At 37.3% G+C, this 23588-nt stretch overlaps 1 protein-coding gene across 3 annotated transcripts; it reads right to left on the reverse strand.

Annotated features, from left to right (window-relative positions):
• Positions 1-1183: 1183 nt before the first annotated feature.
• On the reverse strand, positions 1184-23398 carry LOC109402793 (thialysine N-epsilon-acetyltransferase). 3 transcript variants are annotated; one of them, XM_029856339.2, is made up of 4 exons: positions 23375-23398; positions 10558-10732; positions 10285-10493; positions 1184-1508 (listed from the first exon to the last, which is right to left on the reverse strand). In XM_029856339.2, exons 2-4 carry the CDS (start codon positions 10699-10701, stop codon positions 1193-1195), a joined length of 669 nt encoding a protein of 222 aa, XP_029712199.2. In that variant the 5' UTR covers positions 10702-10732; positions 23375-23398; the 3' UTR covers positions 1184-1192. The 3 variants fall into 3 exon arrangements, with proteins under 3 accessions (XP_029712199.2, XP_029712201.2, XP_029712202.2); XM_029856341.2 differs by lacking the exons at positions 10558-10732; positions 23375-23398 and adding an exon at positions 23232-23370; XM_029856342.2 differs by lacking the exons at positions 10558-10732; positions 23375-23398 and adding an exon at positions 22824-22963.
• Positions 23399-23588: the final 190 nt, after the last annotated feature.

The raw sequence follows: 23588 nt of genomic DNA on the forward strand, positions 1-23588 counted from the left end.
TCGAAAGCAGCAGCAGGAGCAGCAGAAACAATCGAGTGCGGTGTGTGGTGTTGTTTTGTTTTTGTGAAGGGAGAAAGTTACGAACCGCGAAACGCGACGGACGCGAGTTGGAACCCCCGTTTAATTTGACCGGGAAAGTGCTATTTGGCCTCCGTGTCGTTTGTTCCAGCTGGATGGTTGTTCCCAGCAGTGTCCGTTAGGGGGAAAGTGCCGGCCCGCGGTTCGGGAACAGTGAAGTGCCAGTGATTAGTGCTGTAGTGCTTCAGGGTAGTGGATCGCCGCCATCACGGGAAGCTAATCACCAAGGAGAAATTCGCTTCCCGGCGGTTTAACAAAGCATCCCAAACCCACCGTTCTCGCTACACGGGCTAAGCCAATAGAGTCTGTCTCGCCCGTGTAGCTAATCGCCAAGGAGAACGAAGACAGGTAGGTACAAAGGGGCGTACCACCTGTGATAGTCAACCGAGGTTGCTATCAGGGCATTCTACGGCGAGTAGTTTGTCCGGTGTTTAGTCACCACCGTCGCTAGGGGGGTCCGATAAAGGAGTCAATCTCCTCCCCCTAGCTAATAGTCAATGACGGCTGCTTTGCAGCCTAAAAGTGCCCAAAGAAGAAAGTGAAGAGAAGAAGAAAGAAGAAGAAGGAAGAAGCTCCGCATATCCCGTGCGGGAGCCGGCAAGCCGCCGAACAGACCTGCCACCGTCGCCGGTATCATCGAAGGGCCCCAACGAGTGTCATCGAGCGTCGACCAAGGACGTAGCAAGGGAAGAGATTAAGGTCAGAAGTAGATTAATAGAGTTTTAAATTGAAATATTTCTTCCTTTTTTCCCATTATCACCCATCCGAAATCCAAAGTTTATTGGAAGTACCCTGCTCCGAGCCGCCCTGCCGGGCAAGTGCAGGTAAGGGCAAGAAAGACTCTTCTTACAGCCTGGCCTCTCATGGCCGTGCGGTTAGAGTCACTAGACTGTGTATGTCCGTTAACGTTCGGTCGAGTGGCCGGGACACCGAATGGAGAATGGGGTGGCACAAATTTCCCAAATGGAGGAGAACGTGCCTCTTGAGCCGACCTACTGATATCTGATGGGGTGAGCCTAGAATAAGCCATTTCACGAAACGACAACTGTGTTAACATTAACTGCAAAATCAAGGCCTTCGGATAAATGCAAATGCTAAAACAGAGTTCTAGACATCAGTTCTCACAAAGTTTATCCATTTGCTCTCGCGTCAACCGGAAAAACTCCCACTGCTCGGCTTCCGTCAAATTTTGTGCACCCATGGCGTGGTAGAACTCCTTTGCCGGATTCCACGCGAGCACGTGGAAATCGAACCGCGCGCAATCATTTTCCCGCGCATGCTTCACCAGGGTCCGGAACAGTAGCTTGCCGTAGCCGTACTTGCGATAGGCCGGTTTCACGTAGAGGTCCTCCAGGAAGAACGACTTGCCTTGCCACGTCGAGTACGAGTAGAAGCAGATTGCGTAGCCAATCAAGTGGGATTTGTTGTGGCTGGTGGAGAAAGAGATGAAGGTGAAATATGGGCTATTAGGAAGACGGGCATCGTTGTTGTATATACGCTTAATGGAGACAAACTACGGGCCTAATTAAACATAGCATATTATGGGAATGATTTTGTTTTGATTGCTTGTCCAGTCAGAGGTTGTGCTCCTCTGAAGAGGCAGACCGAGAAGGAAGAGAAAGATCGGTATGAAGTGTATAATGTGTATGTATGTTTAAATATGTTTAGTGATAAGATAAGCTTCATTTGGAGAAGGCAGCCTATGTTTGCTACAATTTTGTTGCCCTGAAGTCGTCCCATGTTTGTTATCACCAGCTGTGTGGTTTTCCGTTCAGTTGGTAGGCATAGTATGTATGCGTCAGGGTTGATGAATCTGGACTCTTTATTGCGTGCGATGACGATGGTACTGGACAAATAGAAGAATAGTCAGTGGACAGCTTACATGCGTGGACTTTTGTTTTGTGAGTTTGTTATAGGTAGTTAGACTGGGAATACCACCATTCAAGGATATTGTCCATGGTAATTAATTAATTTATTTGGGTCTGATCGGCTTCAAATATTTAGGCTGACATTATTACGAACTTTTTAAATAGTATGCTTTGCATAAAATCCTTTCCATTCCTCAATTGCTGAAACTATTTATGTGAAGAAACATCTAGCGATTTAGAGAATGCAGCCACAAATGAATATATGTACTAGCGTGGGTCATCGGAACCGTTTTCTCAAAAAGCTGTTTTGGTTCCATTTCGGGCCCTGAGTATCTGTGCAAAATTTGAGCACGATCGGTTGCGTCTACACTGTGCGCATTGTTATTGTAATTTGTAGGTATGAGCTTTTGTATGGGAAAACATACTTTTTTGCATTCTTATCATAAGCTGAAAAAGTTTGTCTGAAACTTTTTAACCGATAATGTGAAATGATAGCCTAGGATGTTCCGAAAAACTTTGTCGAAGAACGCAAAGCGATCCGATGTTTGTAAAAAAAAGTTAATTTCAACTAACCGCATGCATGTATTTACGTTTTAACATGTAAAGGAATAACAATAGCAACAAAATCTTGCTGTTTCAGCAAGCAATGCTATCGCTATAACTTTTTTCCATAAGCATCAGATCACTTCGTGGTCTTCGACAAAGTTTTTCAGCACACCTTAGGCTATGTTTTCACATTATCGGTTACATGGCTTCTCATGAGAGAAACGCAAAAAAGTATGTTTTCCCATGTAAAATCCCATACAAACTTCAAACGCGATGCGCAAAACGTAGACATAACCGATCGTGTCCAAATTTTGCACAATATTTTGGGTCCTAAAATGGGACCTTAAAAGCTTTGATCTGATGGGATGCCATCAATGTTCCCATTTTTCCATATAACGGATGACCCACTCTAGAATATACTTGTGATACAACATTGTCAATTCACAAAGTATGCTTCGATGTGTATTTAGTGTCTACCTAATGATTGTGTACATATAATATCTACCTACTGGAAATACTATTCATGAAAGTACCAAATGTCTGAGTATGGTTAATTATGTCTACCTAAGGTAGTATGAATACTGGTGTTCATTGGATCGATTGGATCACACAGCAGACACTGCACAAGCCTTGGGCTATGGGCACAACTTTGGATAGCGAAAATACAATATTTTTTTTAACAAACGACAGTTTTTATATTTTAGTGTTTTTATTCAAAGTATTTTCATTGATACCTGTAAAGAGTTTATACATGAAAAAGGATTTTTGTGTGCAAAATGTTCAAAATAAAAAAAAACAACTTTTAAAACTTCTGCACAAACTACTTTTTTACGGTTCTGCCAAATACCCAAATTCGAAATATTTTTTTCGATTTGTTTTCGCATGATATATTCGAAAACATGTTTCTTCAGATGGTTGATTTGATTTTTTTTTTGTAAAAATATGATTTTCCTGTGCGTACGGGTATTTTAGAATTTTGAGAAAACTGAAAAATTCGCTTTTTCTATTATTTTACTCATAGTAGGGGGATTCACTTAACAGCGTAAACTGATTAAACTGATTAAACGTCGCGATCACCAAGGCAATCTTTGATTATTTCATTCGCAAAATCATGAAACATTTCAAATAAGCAGAAAATCATGGCTTACGCAGCAATTTAATCTGTTTAGTGTGTACCCCTAGTGAAATTAAATTGTAATTTACTGCATGCTGTGATATATATTCAGAAGCTTGTTTTCAACTGTTAGAATAACGGGTTTTCATAAATATCGATTTTGGTGTATGAATTCATTTTTCAAGTTCAAAAATATATGTTTTCAATTCAAACAAAGGGTTGTATAACAGATACGCATGTAGAAATACAAGGATATATTTTTTTTTAATTTTTATCAAACTTAATTTCATGTGTAGAAAACAATTTGTTAAGCGATGTTATTGAAAAAAATAGCAATTTGTACAGAAGCTTTAAAGGTCTATTGGGGAATGCTCCACCGCATCCAAACGCGTGTAAAATGCAAATTTTAATGATTGGCATTTGATATTAATATATTAAAGCAGGATATGTGTGAAAATAAAGTTTGTGTATGCATCCATTCCCAAATGGCAGAGCTGCAAAGTTGTGCCCATACTTTCTGGGACACCCTATATTCTTCTTTTGAAGGATATAAAACGATGTTTCTCAAATATTATATCTAAGCTTCCTGGAATTGTTTCAATGGGTTGAATAAAAACGAATATGCCATTTTTATAATGGTACAGTCAGGTTTTTTTACGCGGGGGATACGCACCGCGTAAAAAAACTCAGTTCAAATTTCAAAAAAACCGCGTAAAACTTACCACTTTTCGACGAATCATGCAAAAATAAGACGATGATTTTTTTTTGTATGGAGTTTTCATTTACGCGGCCGCGTAAATCAAAACCGCGTAAAAAAGACCTGACTGTAAATCAAAGGAATTGCAAAATTAGCTCTTTGGTTAAAAAAATCCATTAAAATGCAATGGGATGTCCTCAATGATACTACAGGTATACTTCGATTTAATTGGCATTTCAATTTTCGTAACGTCTATAGACTAACTCTATACGTCCAGCGACTAACTTAAGGGATTTCTGCATGGAATTCTCCAAACAAATATTCTGTGTTTCCTTTAGAGATTCCTTCAAGAATTCTATTTAGCTTCCTCCAGAAATTTCTGGATGGATTCGGCTAAGAATCTTCTGGTATTATAATTAGAAATTCTTGTTGGGATTCCTCCAGTAATTTGTGCTGTAATTTATTCATGTATTTCTTCAGAAATTTGGTATTCCTACTGGGTATCCTCTTGAGATTATTTTAGGAACTACTGCTAGGATTTCTCACGGATTACAACAGGGATTTCCTACACATGTCTGGTAGGAATTCTCCAGGAATTTGTTACCGATGTAATGCTGGCAGACAATCCTCCAGGAATTTCTAGAGGACTCTCAAGAGCTTTAACTTGAGATATTCCTGCTGAAAATGCTTGAAATATCTTAGTAAGAATTACCAAGCAAATTCTAGTAGAAACTCATAGAGGGATTCCAGCAATAATTACTGGATACATTCCAAGAGGAATTCCAAGAAAAATCATTGAAGAAATCTCTGAAGAATTTCTGGAATATCTTCAAGAGGACACCCTTGAGGAATCTCAGGAGTAAATCCTGGAGGAATCCTAGAAAGAATTTTCGGATGAATCCTAGCAGTTGTTCTTGGAATTGTTCCAGGAATAGCTGATGCGCTCCTGCTAGAGATTTATGGTGGGATTCTTCCATGGATTTCTTTAAGGATTCCTCCAGAAATTGATCCGATGCATAGTGGGAAAAATCGACCCAAAAAACGAATCTTTTCGCCGCTGGTTTCGGTACGTGAAGTTGGCCATTTCTGACGTAAAAAAGTACGAAAAATCGATTGGTGCTAAATTCATTCACCGCACGGCACGGAAAGTGGTCCATTTTGCCCCATTTTGCCCTTTTTTCATACAAAAAGATAATCAAAATGTACTTTCAAACAACTAACACGACTGTAGATCATTGAAAATAGCTGCAGTTGTAATTAGAGGTTATTAGAAATCATAAACATTTATGAAACATCCTTTTAAATGCTTATATTGCCCCATATCCCCCAACAACTGCTGGAAATTGTGAATTTTACATAATTTTGAATGGATTTTCAATGTTACTGATTTGAATTTCTTTTTTTTTTGCATAAACAAAAAGCGCTAGATCTGTTATCATCAGAATCATCTTCAGTAGCAGTCCAATTTACCACATTTTGCCCTATTATCATAGAAAAATGAGATTTAAAATGTATTTATAAGAAACAAATACTGTAATAGAACGTTGAAATTAGTTTTAGTTGCAATTGGAAGCTAACAGCTATCATGCGCAAAAATGAAAGATATTTTTCCTATTTTACCCTACATGCCCCTAAAACTGCTGGATGATAACATTTTTTCTATTGTTTTGTATTGTCACTGGTTGCAATACATGAAGTCCTAGATCATTTTTATATATATACAATTACGGTTTATCGATAAGGTTTACAATCATTCACGGGAGGGTACAAATAGCTGTCCATTTTACCCCAATTTGCTTGGATTTGTTGTAGCCTCATGAATGATTTCCCCCATTTGCTTATGTCCGAATTGATGGACTCTTGTTACTAAAACCAATGTAATCGAAAAGACAGTTAAAACATATGACTTTGGTAGGGAATACAGGATATAATAAGCATTAATCCTAATCTTAATTTGTAGCAAATATGCACACAACTGATTAGATGAGGCATCTTAAATATACATTATTTGGTGCTTTGAAACGCCCTATTTATTCAGTTTAGCATATTTTACATATTTTACAAAATGCTTATTATGCCCTTAATTCCCCATCAAAAGGTGAAATTATAGAAAAAGTCATATATGTGTCTTTTTGATAACATTGGTTTCAGTAAGGGAAATTAATTTATTCATTACTTGACAAACAATCAGGGCCAATTGATTTATTCATTACATGACAAAAATCGGAGCAAATTGGGGTGAAATGGACAGCTATTTATACATTCCGAGAAAATTTTTGTAGTATTATTCGATAAACCGCATTTGTATATATCGAAAATGATTCAGGGCTTCATGTTTTGCATCCAGCGACATTACAAAACCATACAAAATATGTTATTATCCAACAGTTTAAGGGGCATGTAGGGTAAAATAGGGAACAAATCTTTCATTCATGCGCAAGATAACTGTTAGCTTCCAATTGCACCTAAAACTAATTTCAACGTTCCATAGCAGTATTTGTTTTTCATAAATACATTTTGAATCTCATTTTTTCAGGAAAATAGGGCAAAATGGGTCAAATTGGACAATTTTCAAAGATGATTCTGATGATAAAAAATCTAGCGCATTTTGTTTATGCAAAACAAATTAACTTCAAGTCAGTAACATGAAAAATCCATTCATAATTAGAAAAAAAATGTGAATATCCGACACTTGTTGGGACATATGGGGCAAAATAAGTTTTTAAAAGAATCTTTCATGTATTCTTATGATTCCTATGAACTTCTAATTACACCTGCAGCTATTTTCAATGATCTACAGTCGTGTCAGTTGTTTGAAAGTACATTTTGATTATCTTTTTATATAAAAAAAGGGCAAAATGGGGCAAAATGGGGCAAAATGGACCACTTCCCGTGCCGTGCGGTGAATGAAATTAGCACCAATCGATTTCTTGTATTTTTTTACGTCAGAAATGGTCAACTTCTCGTACCTAAACCAGCGGCGTTAAAAGATCCGTTTTTTGGGTCAATTTTTCCCACTGTGCGATGGTTTAGGAATTTTGGCGAGAATTCCTCTATAAATTCCTCGCGGAATACCTTCAGAAATGCTTGCTGAGATTACTTGAGGAATTTCCACCAGGATTTATCCAAGCATTCTTGAAGGGATATCTCAAGCATTTTCAGATGGTGTTTCTGCAGTTATTACTCTTTAGAGTCCTCCAGTAATTCCTGGAATATTTCCAGCAGGAATTGCTTGTGGAATCCCAGCAAGACTTTTTGGAGGATTCCCACCACGAATTTATCAAAAAAAAATCTAGCAAATTTGAAGAGGATTTCCAGTAAGAATGTGAAGAGCAATTCCTGAGAGAATCCCTCGGAGGACTACTGAAAAACTTGTAACTAGAAGCTAATTGTCAAATTAAGAGATGAATTTGTGGAAAAAAACGCGTTATGGTTGGACTCGAACCCACGGCTCCGATTTCGGTAGAAGGACGCTTTAGCCACACAGAAAAAAATATTCATGTAAAATTCAGCGAAAAATCATGCACATAAAGGGAATGCTACAGTTAGTGTATATTTACATGATATATCATGTAAAATTAAGTTACGTTCGTGTAAATTTCCGCTAATAGTCGCGTAACCGGTTGGAGTAAATGATGGTTTACGCGATGGTTGGCGGAAATTTACACGATGGTAATGTAATTTTACATCACATCTCATGTAAAAGTGAATTAACTCTAGCATTCCCTTTATGTGCATGATTTCTCGCTGAATTTTAATTACATATTTTTTTTCTGTGCAGCTAAACCACAGAACCAGTAACGCTTGTGCGGAATAGAAAGCCAAACTGGCTTCTAGCCAACTCCACATTCTGTGCCTTCTACTTACAAGTTTTGCTGTATGCATCAGACATACCAGCATATCTGCTATATGCCAGAAACAGAGCAACATATCTCACTGTACCCTAGAAGAATTCTGGGAAACATTAAAAAAAAATCTGTATGAATTTATGGATGAATCTATAGAGAAGTTACTGCAGAGATAGCTGGAAAATCCTTGGGAAATGTTCTGGAGGGAACTCAGCAGGGGAAATTCTAAGATTTGTTTGTGAAGAAATCTTTTGAAAAATCCCCGTAGAAATAACTGAAAGAACTTCTGCAGGAATCACAGTGGGCATCCCTAGAGGGATTTTTTAAGGAACTCTTGGAGAAATCCGTGGAGAAATGTGAAGAGAGGAACTCTTCAAGGAATCCATTGAGAAATCTTTGGATGAATTTTCTTTAATTTTTTCCGCAAATGCTTCATGGGTTTTCTCCAGCAACTCTTTCTGAGATTGCTCTAGAGGATTCTGCAAGGATTTTAATAAAAATCCTTTCTTTAATTCTTCCAAGTTCCTCATGTGATTTCTCCATAGTTTCCCTTAGAAATTTCTGTTGGTTGATTGATTGATTTGTCTTTATTTCAGAGACTTTCAGCTCTTGGCTGATTCGTCTCTATTTCTTTTGGGATACCAGCAGAATTTCCTGCTAGGATTCCTTCAGATATTTCTATTACGATTGCTTCAGGAATTCTTGCTGAGATTTCTTAAACAATTTCAGCTTCGATTTCTGTAGTAATTGCTCTTACGAGTTCTCCAAGTATTCCTGGAGGTTTACGAGCAGGAATTACCTGAGGAATTCTATCAACACTTCCTGGTGGATTCCTCCAGAAATAACTGAATGCAGCAGCATTCCTAGAGCAATCCCAGCAAGTTTTTTGTTTTATAGAATCTCAATTTGATTTCCAGGAATCAACGGGAAATGAAAAATCTTGAGGGAACCTTGTATAAATCCAGCAGGTAATTTGAAGGCAATATCTGGAGGAATTAAATCTGGAATTTTTGAAGGAATCTCAGCTGTAACTGCATAATAACTCAAGTTATTCCAATAATAATTTCGGCAAGAATCCTAGCTTCTATCAAGGCATTTCTCCAAAATGCCTCGTGTGATTCTTCCTGGGATTTCTCTAAGGATTCAACTAGGAATTCTTTTTGTAATTTCTCCGTTGAGATGCAGGTTTTGTTCCATTTGTAGCGTATTCCAATAGAAAGGAAAAATCAGAAGGAGGTGTATTTCATCACAACGAACAACTTTGTAGAATATATGAAAACGCTTAAAAATCCTAAGAAAAAAATATAAAAGTTTTAGTTCTAAGGGGTCATCCACAAAAACGAGATCAATTAATCAAATAAGGTAATAGTAAAAATGGTCAAACAAGGTAATTAATAGTTTATTCGACACATTTTTTCCGCAACTATGCAGAATACACTAAGACTATCTTCATTCAAGAAAAAGGTGATTTTTTACCGCACTTCTAGGTGGATTAATCACAAGGGTAAAAATTCTAAAATAATAAATGTTCAATTTTGGCAAAAAAATCCAATGTTCTAAAATGTAGCAGGTGAACACCCTTAATTTTTATAGTCACAAGCTTGTATAAATAAACGCGAGACGATGAAATGGAATTTATAGGACCTATCGAATTTGTCTAATTATTATTGTGCATTACGTTCACAACTGGACTGATCACCTAATAGTATTCATGCAAATAGTAAACAGCCCTCAGTTTATAACTGTGAAAATGTTCATATTGATAGCATACTAAGGTGTCTGTTTCTAAGCTCTGTAGTTTTTTCATACAATGTTCTAAGAAAAAATCAACCTCGATTCGCAACCCGTTTGTATAACCAATTGCTTCCAAATTTTACACAATTGTTTGGGGCAAAAGTAAATTGTTAGTCTAGCTTCCAACCGAGTCTCATGTTGAGAAATTAAACAGAAATCCTACACTATTGAAGAAACTTGGTAATTAGAAGAATATCGGAAAAGTTACGCCGCTTCTATAAACCAACGTCGTTATCAGCTTTCAAGCTATATGCCACTCATCGTTACGTTCCACACTGTCTATGAGTTGGGGAATGGAAGAAATGGAAAATTTCTTCATATTTGTAAATAATGTCTTACCGGGTCGAAAGGTTACTGCTAGTGGAAGATGACGTCCGTATTTCTTCATTATTCGCCTCCGCGGCGTTGACTGGTTCCATCAGTTCGAGCACAAAGCTATGAAACACTGGTGCCTTTTGTGGCTGCTCCTCGTGGAATCCTCCGTCCCTGACCAGATCTTCCACCGTTAGCTGCGGTCCGTCAGACATTTGCTCAAAGTCGGCCAGTTCCTGGAGTTGACACAAAAGCGAAATTATTATTTTGTGAGACTTGAACCAATTTTAACACAAGTACTTGAATCATAGCCAATACATCAGCCAAGTCTTCCTTTTTGGTTTTTCTAGCAATTATAGAAGGCGAGGAGGCCATTTCTACAGTTGATATTTTTACTATACCTAGCTCTTTACTTGTTCGCAAACAGTCAACGACTGATACCATAGACCTACGTTATTTCAGTGCAGCGCTAAAACTTTGAAGGAGTACGAGAGATAATAATTGCCATTATCTCCGTAAGGTCCGCACAATGTGTTTTATCTAATCAGTAAAAGATCAATGACTAAGGATGTGGTGCATGACGCAAAATCAGGCCCCCAAATGTCTTCTTATATTTTGTAACATTACGTTTATACAGAAACTTGGCCTGCCTTTTCAACTCATCTTTTTTAGTTAAATTCACCTCTGTTGTTGTATTCTTTTGTCTGTATGCATTTGTCTTTTACGATTGTCTGTGCCTACAATGAAGCATATAAATACCAAGGAAGTACAAACATATTTCAAAACTTCATTTAGATCAGGAACCTGTGTAGCCCAGTCTCCGACTGGAGAGTCACAAGCCTTGATCACTCGGCAGAATAGAGATCCAATCAATCAGTTAATTGGCTTACATGCTGAATTGAAACATCAGATAACATTCATAACAGTTCTCATATATTGTCTTTTGGTTATGATTTTGTTGCCATGTGAACGTGCGCTAATAGGCAGGGCCCAACTATTCCAATTTCTGTGAGTTGTTCTGTAAATTGCGAACTTCAACATGATTTTATATATTGATTACTTTTGTTACATGAATTATTTCACTAGAGTATTTACGGCAAAACTGTTTGATAAGGAAAAATCTAGGAGATGGCTAATTGTAAATTCTGCAACTCACTAATCTTTCAATTCCTATTACCTGAAAATAACTAAAATTGTACAAAAAGTACACTGGTCTTATCAAAACGATAACCGGTTTTGTCATATCCACATAAAAATTATGAAAAAAGCTATTCCAGCGTCCAACAAATTCCCTTACGATTTCTCCTAAGATTCGTTCGGCATTTATTCAACTTTTCTCTTAGAATATCCTTTCATTCGTTTATTTGAAACTGATTTTCCCAGGAATTCAAAAAAATAATTTTGTACATGAAATCTTTCTGGTATTCTTTCCCGCAAGGATTGCTTCATGTATTTACATAATTACTCCTGTATGATTTTTTTTTGAAGATTTTTACACAAATTCCTCCATGAAATTCTATAGGAATTCCTTTAATAAGCCATTCAAGGATTCAGAAAACTCACCCTTTAGAAATTAAAAAAAAAAAAAAACAATTCTTTCAAGAATTCTCACAGAAATGTAAGCAATTCTATTAAAATTTCTTAAAACATTTTTAGGAATTGCATTGAATTTTTTAAGAAAATTGTTTGTGAGCTTATCTGGTCACCTATTTTTTTTTTTTGGAAATTCCACAGCGTAACAAAAATTAACTTTTTGTCTGTCTCAAGAGCAAACTTATGTGTCTCCGAAGGGTTTTGGGCCGCTGAATCCGAATCCGGGCTCAGATTTGCTCTAACACGTCACAATTTTGAGCTATACCTCAATTTATAGGGCAAAATATGCGATTTTGGGCTTTTTTGACTGCAAGCCATTAAGCAAGGAAATATTTTTTTTAAGCAATCAAAAGGTTAATTGGTCAATTAACATCTAAATTAACGACTCATGCAAAATATTTTGTTTTACCAAATCGAATTTGATAGTTTTAAGCGATTTATGTTAGGTACGATATTTCCCATACAAGTCATCCTCCAAAAGTTGCATGCAAGTTTTCATACCAACATGAAATGCTTAAATCTATCAAATTTGATTAGGTAAAACGAAATATTTTGCATGAGTCGTTCATTTAGATGTTAATTGACCAATTTACCTTTTGATTGCTTAAAAAAAAATTTGTTTGCTTAATGGCTTGCAGTCAAAAAAGCCCAAAATCGCATATTTTGCCCTATAAATTGAGGTATAGCTCAAAAGTGTGACGTGTTGAAGCAAATCTGAGCCCGGATTCGGATTCAGCGGCCCAAAATCCTTCAGAGACACATAAGTTTGCTCTTGAGACAAAGAAATGTTGCGCTGTTATAATTGCTGTAGGAAATTGTACAAAGATTTCTTAGGTGATTTTTTCAAGTCCTCTTTCACAATTCGTTCAAGAATCCTTTAAAAAAACCAAAGAAAGATTTAATATTTTTCTCCAAGGATATTTTCAAGCTACGTTACAAAGATTCGTTCATGGATTTCTCAATTTTTTTCTGAAAGAATTTCCCAAAGGATTCCTGCGGAAATATCCTCAGAGAGTCCTACAGAAATTCCCCCAAGGTCTCCTGCAGAAATACTTCCAAGGGAATATAAAGGATTTCGCTTAAAAATATTTTTTTGATTTACTTCAAAGTATTTGAAAGGAATTCTTTGGGGTTTCCGTCATTGATTTCATTGAGAAATAAGCTAGCATTTCAGCAGCAGTTCACCCAAAAACCCCTTTGCTTTCATCTTCGAGAATCCTTTACGTAATCCTTCAAGAATGTTACCAAAGATACCTCTAAAATCAACCCATTGATTCTTTCCGAATACATCGTGGAATTTGTCTTCATTTTTCAAAGATTCCTTTGGAAATTCCTCCAAAAATTCTTACAAGTATTTCCACAAGGATTCTTTCAAGAATTCCTCTAAGATTGTTTTGAAAAATCTTACAGAAAAAAGGATCCAATCAAGTATGGCTTGAGGAACTCCTGCAATATTCCTTCTTGGAGAAATCTCTTAAAGTATTCTTAGAGAAATTCCTTAAGGTTCATCTGAAGGATTCCTTGAAGGACTTCATGACATAATGCTTGAAGGACTTTATGAAGGAATCCGAAAAAGAATTTCTAAACGAATGCTTGAAGAAATTCGTAAAAATCTTTGAAGGAATTCTTGAAGGTTCGTGAAGTTCGTGAAGAAATGCTTGGAAAAGTTCCTGAAAAATCATTGGATATGTTCCTAAATCTATACTTAGAAGAATTTCTGAAGCAATCCCTGAAAAAAGTCTTCAAGTTGATCTTAGAGGAATGTTTGTAGAAGCCTTTGAAATAACTGCAAGAAACCGTAAAAGATATCCCCAGAGGTCAGGTAAGTATTTACCTTGCCCGAAGGAATTCCCGCAGAATTTTGATTTGTAGCACAATTTTTATTGTATTTTGGGTCCCCTGTAGGTACAAAGAGCAATTATCAAACTAATCAAAACTGAACTAACTTAACTACTTGAATAATTTTACACATTTAGAATTGTTAATCAAAGGACTTCAAATGAGCCATCTGTATGTCCCATTTCAAAAACTGTTGATAATCACGAAGGGGCCCCTACATATCTATCAGCAAGTCTGCAAGAATTGAACTTATACTTAAAGCAAACTTTCGCTATTTAAATTATCTAAACTACACTGTATTAAAATATTACAATATAAGAGTTTTAAAAAGTTGAAAACACTTCGCACCCTGTTGATGAAAATATGATAAATTTCTAAATGATACATTCAACACATTTTTTCATACTCTATGATTTGAATATGGAACCCCAAAGTTACATATTTTTTTTTTGTTTGTTTATTACCAGGGATTTTAGCCGTTAATGGGTCATTCATCCCGTGACATATTATTATTATTATCTTATTTGCGAGATTTTCAGCCTTGGGCTGGCTCATCTCGGAAGTTACATATGAGAGGCTTAAGTATAAGCCTTTAAGTATTATCACAAAATATGAAAATGTTTGATCCAGTAATATGGGAATATAATATTTTGAAATTTTGTTAAAAAATCTTCTAAGTTTTACTAAAAGTTCCATAACTTTTTGAGCTTTCATCAGATTTTACTCAAAAATAAAAAAAAATCACCTTCAATATATAGGTTGTTAGGTTTGTAAATTGCTGTGAACATTGTGTCAGTTTATTTTGTAGGGTAAAAAAATATAATTTGGACATGCACTGCGATGTATGTCTTGTTCCGGAGAGCAAATAAAAGTAAATGCTTCTGAATATCGATTATTGGATCAAACAGACCCTATTCTGATGACTTACGTTGAAAATACACTTAACAATTAAGAATTTACTTCAAAATTATCGAAAACGTAAATTTTTTCACTAAAACCCCTCAAATGCACAGGTATGCAAGACGACACACACTTTACAGTCACATACAATATTCACCTCAAAATCTTTGAATTGATAATTGTAAGAAATTTAAAAGCCTTATTGCAATGAAAAAATGTTCAATAAAGAAGCATTGGACAGCCAATCTCTTAACATTCATCTAGAACGCCTAAAATAGGTGGTGTCCAAAATAGATTACAAGTTTTCTACTGTAAATATATTTTGGTCATATGTCGAATTACATGGGGATACTGTGCGATTTCATACTTGGAGGCGTATTATGTGGTTCTGGCGATATTTCCTCGATTTAAAAACTGCAATAGTTATCAAAATAGATGCCTGTTAAGCGAAAAAAATTGATTATTTACAAGAAAATATTTGTTAATTTATGCTACTTTCATGATAAAGCAGTATTCATGGCTAAACATTGAAATAATTGCTCTGTCCAAATTATATATACCTAGGGGTGTCAAAAACATATATTCGGTGTCCAAAAAGGCAATTCTAACAGGCGATTGGAAATTGTGATTTTCTTTGCTTAAGATGCGTTCGTTAAGCTTTTTATCACCAGGAACGCAAAGTACAATCATATTATAAGCGTAACAGTAACTTTGCAAAATAATCAATTCCTTTCTAAGGAAGCTAGGGGACGATTTTTCTAACATTGTCCTCAGCCTGTCCAAAATACATGAATTACCCTACTTTACAAACGTAACAGACTTCATGATGTAATAGCAAATATTGTTGTTCGGTTATTTTCACTGCTAAACCAACAAATACTACATCAATACCAAACTCTGCTCAAATACCTCCAACTGTTATTGTGATGTTCTCATAACATTTCGTAGAATAACATAGCAATCTCTCTCTCGTTTGTCGGGTGAAGATCACTGCGTCCAGATTTTAGAACTATTGTGATATACTCTTTTGCTGTGAGGTACGCAAGTTATCTCAGTAACATATTTGTCACTGAGATACCTTGGTATCGACTGAACTCAAGACCATCTATTATTGATGAATAGAGATCCTGAGTTACAGTATGTGACTCCCCCATTCTGGCGAGACTAGCTTTATGAAGCCAACCACGTCCTTGGGAGATAAGATCCATATGTCAGCAGGCCCTAAAAAGGGCTTGCTGAGAACTTTGAACCTACGTTGAGTGAGTGCACTGCAATAGCAGAGGATGTGTTCTGATGTTTACCTCTTCTCGTCACAGAAGCGGCAATTTGAGGTTGGGATTGCTCCGATCTTTTGTAGATGGTATCTGCAGTGGCAGTGTCCAGTTATTAGACCGGTGTAGATGTTGAGATCCCTTTTGTTGAGACCTAAAAGTTGTTGGGTTTTCTTGGGGTTTATCGTTACGAGCCTTTTAGATTGGCTCGTATGGGGAAGTGCATTCCAGTTTGATGTGATTTGACTGACCATATATTTGTTCAGTTCCATTTTTACAGAGCAGTCTGAGATCCCGCAGAAGGGCTCAGGGCCAATGAACCTTTCATTAGATCCATTTCTGGCTAGCTCATCAGCAATCTCGTTTCCCTCTAGACCCGTATGTCCTGGGATCCAATATAGGTAGACTCGATTGCGTATGGATAAGTTTTTCAAAGCCAGAATGCATTCCCACACTAGCTTTGAGTTACAAGTGTAGTTATTAAGCGACTTAAGTGCCGCTTGGCTGTCAGAGAAAATACATATTTTTTCAAACCTATACTTTCTCCTCAGGCATAATAACACGCATTCTAATATTGCATATATTTCCGCCTGAAATACTGTGGGCCACTGTCCTAAGTGGACAGAGATTTTTGTTCTAGGGCCATAGATTCCGGAGCCTGTCAGATTATTCATTTTCGAACCATCTGTGAAGAAATTTATAGAGCCTGTTATAACGCTGGGTCCACCTCCTTCCCACTCCTGGCGGGAAGGAATGAGCACATCGTAAGGGTGCTATTACACTCTTTGCCCAGACGCCAAATATTTGACCACTTTTGACAGATAAATTTTGGCAGGTTGTTTGGCTCTGTTTGTCCCTATTCGTTTTTCGAGAGTGACAAATATTTTTGTTTGCCAGGTACACCTTGGTCAAAATTTAACTGTCAAAAGTGGTCAAATATTTGGCATTGGTCAAAGAGTGTCATACTAGCTTAAGGTATTACGCGTTGCAAGAAAAATTTTGATTCCTGGAAAATTCAAACCCATCCATAGGAATATTTTCCTGGACAACGATCATAGGTAGCTATGCACAATGGGTGTTGTTTTGCGTTTTGACAGAATCGAATCTGCATGGATTGATTTTCAACACAACTTGAAAGCTTATGAGATATGCCGAGTTTGTCACAGATTGGGAGCTATTGGGAGTACACGGTCATGAGGTTGGAAAATTGGTGTTTGGGTCGCGGGTTTACATTATGCGTATATTGATTTAGGAGAGAAGAGTGCTACGAGGAAGATGTCTCTTACTTTATCTTTTGTAAATACAACTCAGGTCAGGTAATTCTGTTATGAATTTCTGGTCGTACTCCTGCAGTCGTGTTGTCTTGTCTGCATTTTCGAATATGCATTCATGCTAAAACATGCCATAATCCGTCGAACAAGTAGAGAAATAAATGAAGCCCGTATCTAACACGTTATCCGGCATGGTCTTTTTTCGGGAATCACACGTCACACAAATCTGGGAACTACGTATTTAACTAGGGGGAGTTCATCCGCATGGGTCATCAGGGCATTGACGGCGAAATATGTTTGTCTCCTTAAAAAAAACCGACACCAAAAATTCACACACAGATGTTTTGTTATCAGATTCAATAGGGCTCTGCACGGAATTCGGTGCCTATCTTTCACTCTTATTGGAATTTTGTAAACAACAAGGCCAAGAAACGTCAAAATCCCATACAAAATCAAAACAGTGCAGAGGCCTATAGTGACAGTCAAATACCAGTATACGTAAACCAAGGCATACTGGGTACGTTTTCTTCTACGCGGGGATAGCCCTCTGCGCATTAATACCGCACCAGAATCCAAATTTTGAAATTTCCGCATAATAAGTCATAATTGACTACCGTTTCCATCCAGTCACTACAAATTCCTATTGCGGGATTTATGGCAAATTCATTTAATATGCTGAGGTGACCCGTAAGGTCTCCCGACAGCAGCGTTTTTGTTCTCTTTAACCTTAGAGCACTTTTTTCCGCTTCCAGCTTTATGAATTGATCTAACCGGGGCAGGTGAAGCATTGCGTCTAGGGCCAAAGTGGGTGTACTACGAACTGCACCAGTGATCGCTATGCAAGGGGTGCGTTGGATTTTGTTGAGCTTCGCCCTTGCAGCAGCCTCATTAGTTTTAGGCCACCAGACAAGGGAAGCGTAAGTAGTCCTGGGACGAACAATGGTTTTATATATCCACATGATCATACTTGGTTTTAGGCCCCATCTTTTACCCAGGGTTTTTGAACAAACCCAAAGTGTATTGAGACCTTTCTGCACAACTGATTGGAGATGAGAGTTCCAATTCAGTTTTGCGTCGAGTATGACACCTAGATATTTTACTTCGCTTGAATAAACTAGTAATAAACGCAGCAATAACAATTTTAGGTATTAGAGCACGTGATGCTCTTCGCATTGGTATTTGTAAGGTATGCCCTTCTGATCGGGATATGATTCCAAGCACGAGGCGATTTTTGAAAGACAGTTTTTTTTACCGAGGTTTAAGGACAAGGTATTTGGAGTACATTGCTCAAAATTTCTAGAGCACCGTTTTTTAGAACCGTTGAACGGATTTGGATTAAAATGCATCACGCTGTTGACAACCACTGAAAAATTAGCGTGATGCATTTTCAACCAAATCCATTCAACGGTTCTAAAAAACGGTGCTCTAGAAATTTTGGGCTATGTACTCCAAATACCTTGTCCTTAATACACATCCAAAAAAGTCGATATTTTTATGTAAAATCTGACACATTTGGCATAAAAATCTTCAAAAATTCTTCAAATATGTTTACACAGTTTATTTACGTCCAAAGTTCTAAAATACCGCTGATAGACTTGGTTTTTTTTTTTTATTACCTTACAGATTTGGGCCGAAAAATCTCAGATTTTCATGAAACTTTTTCCACAGGCAGGGCTCATGGATAAATGAACAAAAAAAAAAATGAGGAAAATTCAGGGTCGTCTATTTTCCCGGAAAACTCTACTTACTCTACTTAATTTAAAAAATCATAACTCAAGAACGAAGCATCGTAGAAAAAAAGTTTTTTTTTTAGAAAATGAAAGCAGTTTTTCACAGATATCAAAAAAAAAAACTGGAAAAAGTTTCCCACAAAATTTTCCACAGTTGAGAAAATTCGTAAAGAAAAGCCGAAAAATCTATGCCCGAACTCGAGGAAAATTTTCGAAAAAATATTTTTGAGAAGGTTATTTTATAAGCTTTAATCGCTGAAATTTTAGAATGTACTTTTTTTCGTTTTTGAGTTATGGCCAATTTTGTTGAAAAATATCCAAATATGCCATAAAAGCCTTTTCTTTGAAAAATCATAACTCAAGAACGAAGCATCGTAAAACATAGTTTTTTAATGAAAATGAAAGAAAATTTTCTCAGGAATCCAAAGAAAATATGAAATGTAAAAAGTTTTCCACGAAATTTTTCACCGTTGAGAAAATTTATAAAGAAAAGCCGGAAAAACTATGTCCGAATCCGAACTCGTGGAAAATTAAATAAAAATATTTTTGAGAAGGTAATTTCATAAGCTTTGATCGCTGAAATTTTTGGAATACACTTAATTTTCGTTCCTGAGTTATGGCAAATTTTGTGAAAAATGATAATATAATATAGGCTTACATGGTCATTTTCACATAATTGACCATAACTCAGTACCGGGAAAAAAGTACATTCCAAAAATTTCAGCGATCACGGCTTATAAAATTACATTCCCAAAAATATTTTTTCGAAAATTTTCCACGAGTTCGGACATAGTTTTTCCGACTTTTCTTTATGAATTTTCCACTTCATATTTTTTTTGGATTCCTGATAAAATTTGCTTTCATTTTAATTAAAAAACTTTGTTTATACGATGCACGGTTCTTGAGTTATGATTTTTCAAAGAACAGGCTTTTATGGCACACTTGGACATTTTTCAACAAAATTGGACATAGCTCAAAAACGAAAAAAAATGCATTAGAAAAATTATGAAATAGCCTTCTCAAAAATATTTTTTCGAAAATTTTTCACGAGTTCAGGCATAGTTTTTCCGGCTTTTCTTTGCGAATTTTCTCAACTGTGGAAAATTGTGTGGGAAACGTTTTCCAATTCATATTTTTTTTGAATTTCTGAGAAAATTTGCTTTCATTTTCTAAAACAAAACCTTGTTTCTACGATGCTTCGTTCTTGAGTTATGATTTTTCAAAGTAAGTAGTGTCAGGGGAAAACAAAAAATTTCCACCTGAGTTTTCCGGGAAAATAGGCGACCCTGAATTTTCCTCAATTTTGTTTGCTCATATATCCATGAGCCCTGCCTGTGGAAAAAGTTTCATGAAAATCTGAGACCCTTCGGCCCAATTTGTACGATAAAAAATGCCCACTTACGAGCACCAAATTAGATGTTAAGGTTGAAGAATTTGTCATTGATATCATCGTCATTATTGGAATTTCGAAAGTAGTTTTTTCACTTAAAACACAAATGTTTTTTTAATGAAAATGTATTTACTGTATTTCAGATGGAAAATGGAATGCGATAAATACATGGTCATTATAAACATTTCTCCTTTGACAGAGAAAACTGCATTCGAAATTTCAATGATGATGGTATCTATGAGAAATCCTACAACCTTAAGACAGCGTTGCCGGATTTTACCAATCGAATTACGGCTACAACCAACCGATTTTCCGATGATTCGTATGTTTTGTTCTGTAGAGCCCTTGTTTGAATTCGGTATGTCTACAAGTAAATTTGACAGCAGAATTAGGAGAATAAATTAATTGTAGCTAGTACGCTACAATATTCATTAAGACAATTTTGTCCTCGTGTACACTTCACTAATGACAGTTCCTCTGTTAAATACGATCTGTCCATGAAACAAGCTATTCATGGAATACCAGATCAACTTCGATGTATATCTATTCCTCGCATTTTTAACGGAAAGTACCAAAATGTCAATTCCTGTAAGAGATTCTTCACTGATGGGTCTCGCATAAATGGATCCACTGGTTTCGGTGTTCTCAATGAAAATTTCACCGCCTTCCGCAAACTTCAGGAACCTTGTTCGGTTTATGTTGCTGAGCTGGCAGCAATCAATTTCGCTTTGGGATGATTTCCAACATGCCCGTAGACCATTTCTTCATCTTCTCGGATAGCCTTAGTTCGATTGAGGCACTCCGGTCGATGAAACCTGTAAAACATCCATCTTACTTTCTTACAAAAATAAGGGAGCAGATGGGTGCACTGGTCGAAAGATCCTACAAGATTACCTTTGTATGGGTCCCCTCACATTGCTCAATTTATGGCAATGAGAAGGCGAACTCTCTCGCAAAGGTGGGCGCACAGGAAGGTGAGATCTATGATAGAAGAATTTCACATGATGAATTTTTCCATTTTGTTCGCCAGAGTTCTCTTCAAAGTTGGCAAAATGATTGGCGGGTGGCTAGCTGGGACGGTGGTTACATTCCATTATTCCTAATGTTTCTTTGCGAGTGTGGTGATATGGTAGGGATGTAAGTCGCAATTTCATTCGCGTAATGTCAAGACTTATGTCCAACCATTACTCGCTAGATGCGCATTTACACAGGATTAACCTCGCGTTGAGCAATGTTTGTACGAAGTGCGGTTCCGGTTATGATGGCATCGACCACGTAGTTTGGCAATGCCCGGATAATGACGCCTCCAGAGCACTACTTTTGGATACCCTTGAGGCCCGAGGTAGACAACCCTTTGTTCTTGTGAGAGATGTGTTGGGGACCCGCGATGTCACTACATGGGATGAGTTTTCGACTTTCTTCGCTCTGCTGGTATAAAAGTTTAATTCGCTTGTGTTTTCTTCTCCAGTTTTTTTTCTCTGTTTTGTCCTCTTTGTGTTACCAAGCTGCTCCTGGCCATCCGAAGACCAAGTCCCACAACAAGTTGGTACCAACACCACAAGGCATCGAATACGCTAGCAAGATGCGATTCACCCCCGGATGAGCTGCAGTGAAACCTTTGGTCCAATCCTTACCCTGTCCATCCCTCAAAATGTGACCTTCTAACCTCGAGCTGCCACGAGTACCCTGGCTTCCACCCATTACTAACAGATATCATTAAAAAGTTATTACTATGTATAGTGTATACTATTAAGTACAAAAAAAGGTCTTCGGCTCCGTAAAGCGTTATACGCGATTGAGCCCCAAATAAATGAACTAGATAAAAAAAAGACAATTTTGTCAACTGAATCATACTGATAAATTAAATCAAATAAAAATAAAATCTGTAAATTTCCTAAAAGTCACATAGTTGCTTTCTGCAGCTCGTACGGACGTTTAGGACAAAAAAGTCTACACCTAGCGTACTTTAAAACCTTTCCAAACCACACAGAGAATATGACTCAAACTTTGGAACCTTTAAAAAGTTCTACGATAGTTCGGGATACATATTGTATTCTGCAGTACACAAAAGTTCAAGCCTGTGTGAGTTGAGGTGCCCACAATAGAACCACCTGTTGAAATTGTCCCACTCCTTATTGTTTTAAGGCATACTTGAATACAGACCGACTATTTTAAAACCAGAGTTAACGAAAAACCGTTGGTTTTATTGAGATTCACAACAAGGCAAAATAGTTAGCGTGAGACTTGTATTTATAAGACCTGAATAAAACAGCTAAAGTTGAGTGAAGTTTAAGCATTAAGGACAAGAATGATCAACCCTTGTTTTTGTTCAATCATATTTGACTTTTGTAATCGTATAATTTGATTCATATTAGTGATTTGTTCGGCATATGAGCATCATTAATCAAAATTATTCATGCATTGCATTAACTGTGAATGTCCAAAACTGTCCCAACTGCTCAGCTTACAACGAATGAAGTGAATATGTAGCAACTGATTATGTACTCTCCCATCCGTTTCGCTTGATGGCTTATTTGAACCAACGCCATTTTGATTTTGAACGACTTCTTACGTACATACGCGGTGTATTACTCTGCGGCCGCCCCTATACTGTGAAAGTGGCCGAGGTTAAAAATACACTTCCATCAGCACTCTGATGATGATGATGATGTTGATGTTGATTTGAACTCCGTGCCTTTCCCTATACTGTGTTGGTTCAGTTCAGCACCCAGCAACGTGGTTGATACGTGAACGCATATGCGTCGCCCTGCTTGCTCGCGGACCGCTTTCTTGGGCTTTCTCCGCCTCATGGCGCGGTTTGATTTTCCCAACTGCTTGTAATAATAGAATAATGTGGAACAATTCGAACCCCCACACCATTCTGCTTTGGGAAGCAGACACCCGGGGCATCGGAACACTGACTGGGTTGTTTGATTTTCGCCGTTAGATGGCGCTCAACAAATTGTGGCAAATCACTCACTCGCGCACTGTGTACTGTATGTATGGTTAGTTGCACGGCCATTAAAGCGTTCACCAAGCCTTATAGCTTAGCCACCAACGACGACGGCGCGGCGGCGGTGGCGAGTTGTTTTGCTGTGTCCCGATGATGTGTGGACGGCGTACCCGCTACAAGTCCATTTGCCATTGCTTCCCCTCTGACAGTGTTTCATTTCAGTTGTAATAGTCGATCGACGCGACCGACGACGTGAGTCCCTGAGAGCGCGCGCGCGACCGGTAATTGAGCACGGTGTTGATCAGTCCGGAATTGAACAATCACTGAACGCCTAGGAGCTTTCGAGTGTCCGCTGGGCCTATTACTTATACGTTTCTGTGGCAC

Source organism: Aedes albopictus, chromosome 3, assembly GCF_035046485.1.
Source record: "Aedes albopictus strain Foshan chromosome 3, AalbF5, whole genome shotgun sequence".
NCBI lineage: Eukaryota > Metazoa > Arthropoda > Insecta > Diptera > Culicidae > Aedes > Aedes albopictus.